At 37.5% G+C, this 3634-nt stretch overlaps 1 protein-coding gene across 1 annotated transcript in view; it reads right to left on the bottom strand.

Annotated features, from left to right (window-relative positions):
* Positions 1-389: 389 nt before the first annotated feature.
* The window catches only part of LOC103609846 (RING finger protein 17-like), a gene marked incomplete at its 5' end in the record, with an annotated part of 25161 nt that continues 21916 nt past the window's right edge, over positions 390-3634 (bottom strand). The window contains 3 exon segments of the mRNA XM_008594121.1: positions 390-545; positions 870-1059; positions 2475-2610. Of these exon segments, the coding sequence (XP_008592343.1) occupies positions 390-545; positions 870-1059; positions 2475-2610 (482 nt within the window).

The raw sequence follows: 3634 nt of genomic DNA, 5'->3' as shown, positions 1-3634 counted from the left end.
GAATTAGACACATCACAATGCAAATGATGAAAGCGAAAGTTTATGAGAAAATCTGGAAAGCACCAAGAGAAAAACAACTCAAGCAAATATGCAAAACTTATATCCCCCTCTTCCTCCTCCAAAGTAAAAACCCAAAATGAAAACCCCGTCTTTCAAAAGAGAAGGTAAAGACATTCCCCAATACGTAAAGAATTCACAGGTTTGGATTCCTTTACCACAGAATGTAAGCTTGACTTAGCATCTAAAAATTAAACGAACGTAACACAATGGATTAAAAGATTAAAAGACAAAAACAACATGATTATCTCAATAAATGCACAAAAGCTTTTGAGAAAATTCAAAATCCTCTCATTACCGAAGCACTCAACTGAAAATAGAAGGGAAATTTCCTAAAACAGATCAATAGTGTCAAAGAAAACGGGACAGCTAATATCATCCTCAATGGTGAACGACTGAATGCTCTCCCCTAAGTCTAGCACCAGGACAAGACTGTACATTTTTACCAGCTGTATACAACACTGTTTTGGAAAATTCAGCCAGGGCAACTAGACAAAAAAAAAAAGGCATTTATGTTAGAAAAGAAGAAATAAAACTATTTCTATTTGCACATGTATCTTGTATATATAAATCCTATATAATCCTTATATAATCTTGTATATATAAATCCTAAGGAACCCACTGAAAAACTATTAGAACTTAGAAAGTCAGCAAGATTGCAGGCTACAAGTTCCATGTACGAAAATGAATTGTATTTCTTTAGCAATGAAATCCAAAAATAAAATTTTACATAAAATCAGCCCTTTACAAAGCTAATAGGGACTACAGAAATAGCTTGAAAAGAAATACAGCTGGTTAAGACAGATACTTACCACAGAAGGAGCATAAAGCTACTTTCCTTGAAGACAGTCTATCATAACCCACGATGCTTCCATGCTCCATTTGGGACAATATGGTATTCTTGTCTTTTCTGAATCCTTCAAAGGAGGTTTAAACCCTCCCAAGAGAGACTTTATGGCTCGGGCTGGATAGTGCATAAGATGTAGAGGAATTTGAGGCAGTCTGTTACAACAGAAATTCTTAATTAAAATATTCAGAATGTTACAATTGAAATTCTCTTATAGCTAAAACTATAAAACTCCTAGAAGAAAACATGGGAAAAGCTTCATGACACTGGATTTCATCATGATTCTTTGGATATGACACCAAAAACATTAGGCAAAAAAAGAAAAAAATCAGATAAAATGGGCTTCATTAAAATTAAAAACTTCTGTGTATCAAAACAAACAATTGGACTGGCTGGTTAGCTCAGTTGGTTGAAGTGTGGTGTTATAACACCAAGGTTTGGATCTCCAAACCGGCCAGCTGCAAAAAAAAAAAAAAAAAAAAGCAAAAAAAAAAGTTACAATCAACAGAGTGAAAAGGCAACCTATGGAATGGGAGAAAATACACATAAAGAGACACTTCGCCAAAGAAGATAAATAAAGGGCCAACAAGCACATACAAAGATGCTCAACATCACTTATCATTAGGCAAATGCAAATCAGATCCCTAATAAGATACCACCTTGCAGCCATTAGGATGGCTACTATCCAACCCCCCAGAACAGAAAATGACAAGCACTAGTGAGAATGTGGAGAAACTGGAATCCTTGGGCTCTGTTGGTGGGAATGCAAAATGGTGCAGCTGCTGTTGAAAACAGTACGGTGGTTCCTCAAAGAACTAAAAATAGAATTACTGTATGACCCGGTATTTCCATCTCTGGGCATATATCCAAGACAATTGAAAGCGGGTCTCAAAGAGATATTTGTATGCCCATGTACACAGAAGCATTATTCACAAAAGCCAAAAGGCAGGAGCAACCCAAGTATCCACTGACAGATGAAGGGATAAACAGAATGTGGTATATATACATACAATGCAATATTATTCAGCCTTAAAGAGGGAGAAAATTCCAACACACTAAAACATAAATGAATCTTAAAAACATTGTGCTGAGTAAAATAAGCCAGTCACGAAAGGACAAGTACTGTTTGATTCTACTAACGTGAGGTACCCAGAGTAGGCAAATTCTCAGAGACAGAGAAAGTAGATTACAAGTCAGCAGGGCCCGGGACGGATGGGTAGGGTGCTGCTGTTTGATGAGCACAGAGTTTCTATCGGGGATGATGAAAAGTTATGTAAATGTAAAGTGCTATTAGTTGCACAATACTGTTAATGCACTAAATGCCAATTAATTATACTCTTACAAATAATCAAAATGGTAAATTTTATGTATGTTTTATAATAAAAATCTAGATTTTAAAAATCCCTACTATTTAAACAAAAAGCTTTAAAATATAAAAGCTTTAAGATAGCTTGTTTCTTTTAAAAGAGGTGGCAAAATGTTCCCAGTAAAGAATTACAAAAACCCAAGAAACAGAAAACAAAACTAAGAATCCTAATTTAACTGAGTTGTTTTTTTTTTTCTTTCTAACCTGTTTACAAATAGCTTTTCAGTTGACCCATAACCAACAAATTGTGCCCGGACAGATAAAGGATTAAATTCTTTAATGGAAACAATCTTCACTCTATACCATAAACCATCATCACAGTCTGCAAGGCAAGGCATTTCTGGAAAGACAGAAAAGGGGGAAAATCATAATATTGCCTTTTGTTTTCTTAAACATGTTCTTATGATTTTCTTTTAATACAGAGAAGTATAAAGAAAGTGTAACCACCATATGCCCACAATCCAGAATTAAACACTGAGCAGTTGGCCTCACGCTGGCTTCTCCTCTTTTTCTGTTTATATTTTATAAACCTTTCTTTACCAATTGCTAAGGATTAAGCTTTGGAGAAAGGCACTTCTCCCACTCTCAGAGTTCCTGGTTCTTCTGCTTCTCATGGCTCAGATCATCCTACCACTGCCCCCATTTCTTATGCTCCCAAATCTCTTTTAGTTTGGGCTGTCATCTTTTGCAAATGGCAATCAATACGGTTTCTGCTGTTCCTGCCTGCAGTCCTGTCTTCCTCTCCATTCTCTGTAAGACCACCAGAATTAAACAAATTCAATTACATTACTCTCATTTAAAATTCTTCAATGGCACCTTAACCACCTGTGATATCAAGTCCTTAGTCCTGCAATTTGCAGAGTGCTTCACCATCTCCCAAACAGGCCCCACCACACATCCTCAGTTCTCGAAGTAGAACTACTTAAAACCTTAATGCCTGTACTTTAGCTCAGGGATATCCCCCCATCTAGAATGTTTTCCTGAGCCCTTCCTTTCTACTCTCCTTTCAAGGCTCAGCTCCAGCATGATCTTCAAAAGCCCTGACTACGAAGTGCCCACTGCTTTCTCTGTCATCCTGTGGCACATGCTCACTCCTTTAACATGAGCTGCTGTTTTCACACTGTGCTTGGCCTCTGCTCTGCTAGGACACTTGTTCTTCAGTGAAGAACTGTATTTTGTATCCCTAGCATGGTACCAGGTACAGGCAAGTGCTCAGTTAAAAGTGCACTCATGAATTCCGGACTTGAGTAAAACTGGAAAACTCTGCTAGTACGTACTTCCCTTCTCCTCCCACAGGCTGAGATTTCAGAGCATACGGGACAGGCCTGTTTGCCCTCTTGCTCTCTCCTTGCTGCCATGCTCTC

This window comes from Galeopterus variegatus, unplaced genomic scaffold (genome assembly GCF_000696425.1).
Source record: "Galeopterus variegatus unplaced genomic scaffold, G_variegatus-3.0.2 Scaffold10181, whole genome shotgun sequence".
In the NCBI taxonomy this organism is placed as follows: Eukaryota; Metazoa; Chordata; class Mammalia; order Dermoptera; family Cynocephalidae; genus Galeopterus; species Galeopterus variegatus.
This window is presented reverse-complemented; position numbering and strand designations above follow the sequence as displayed.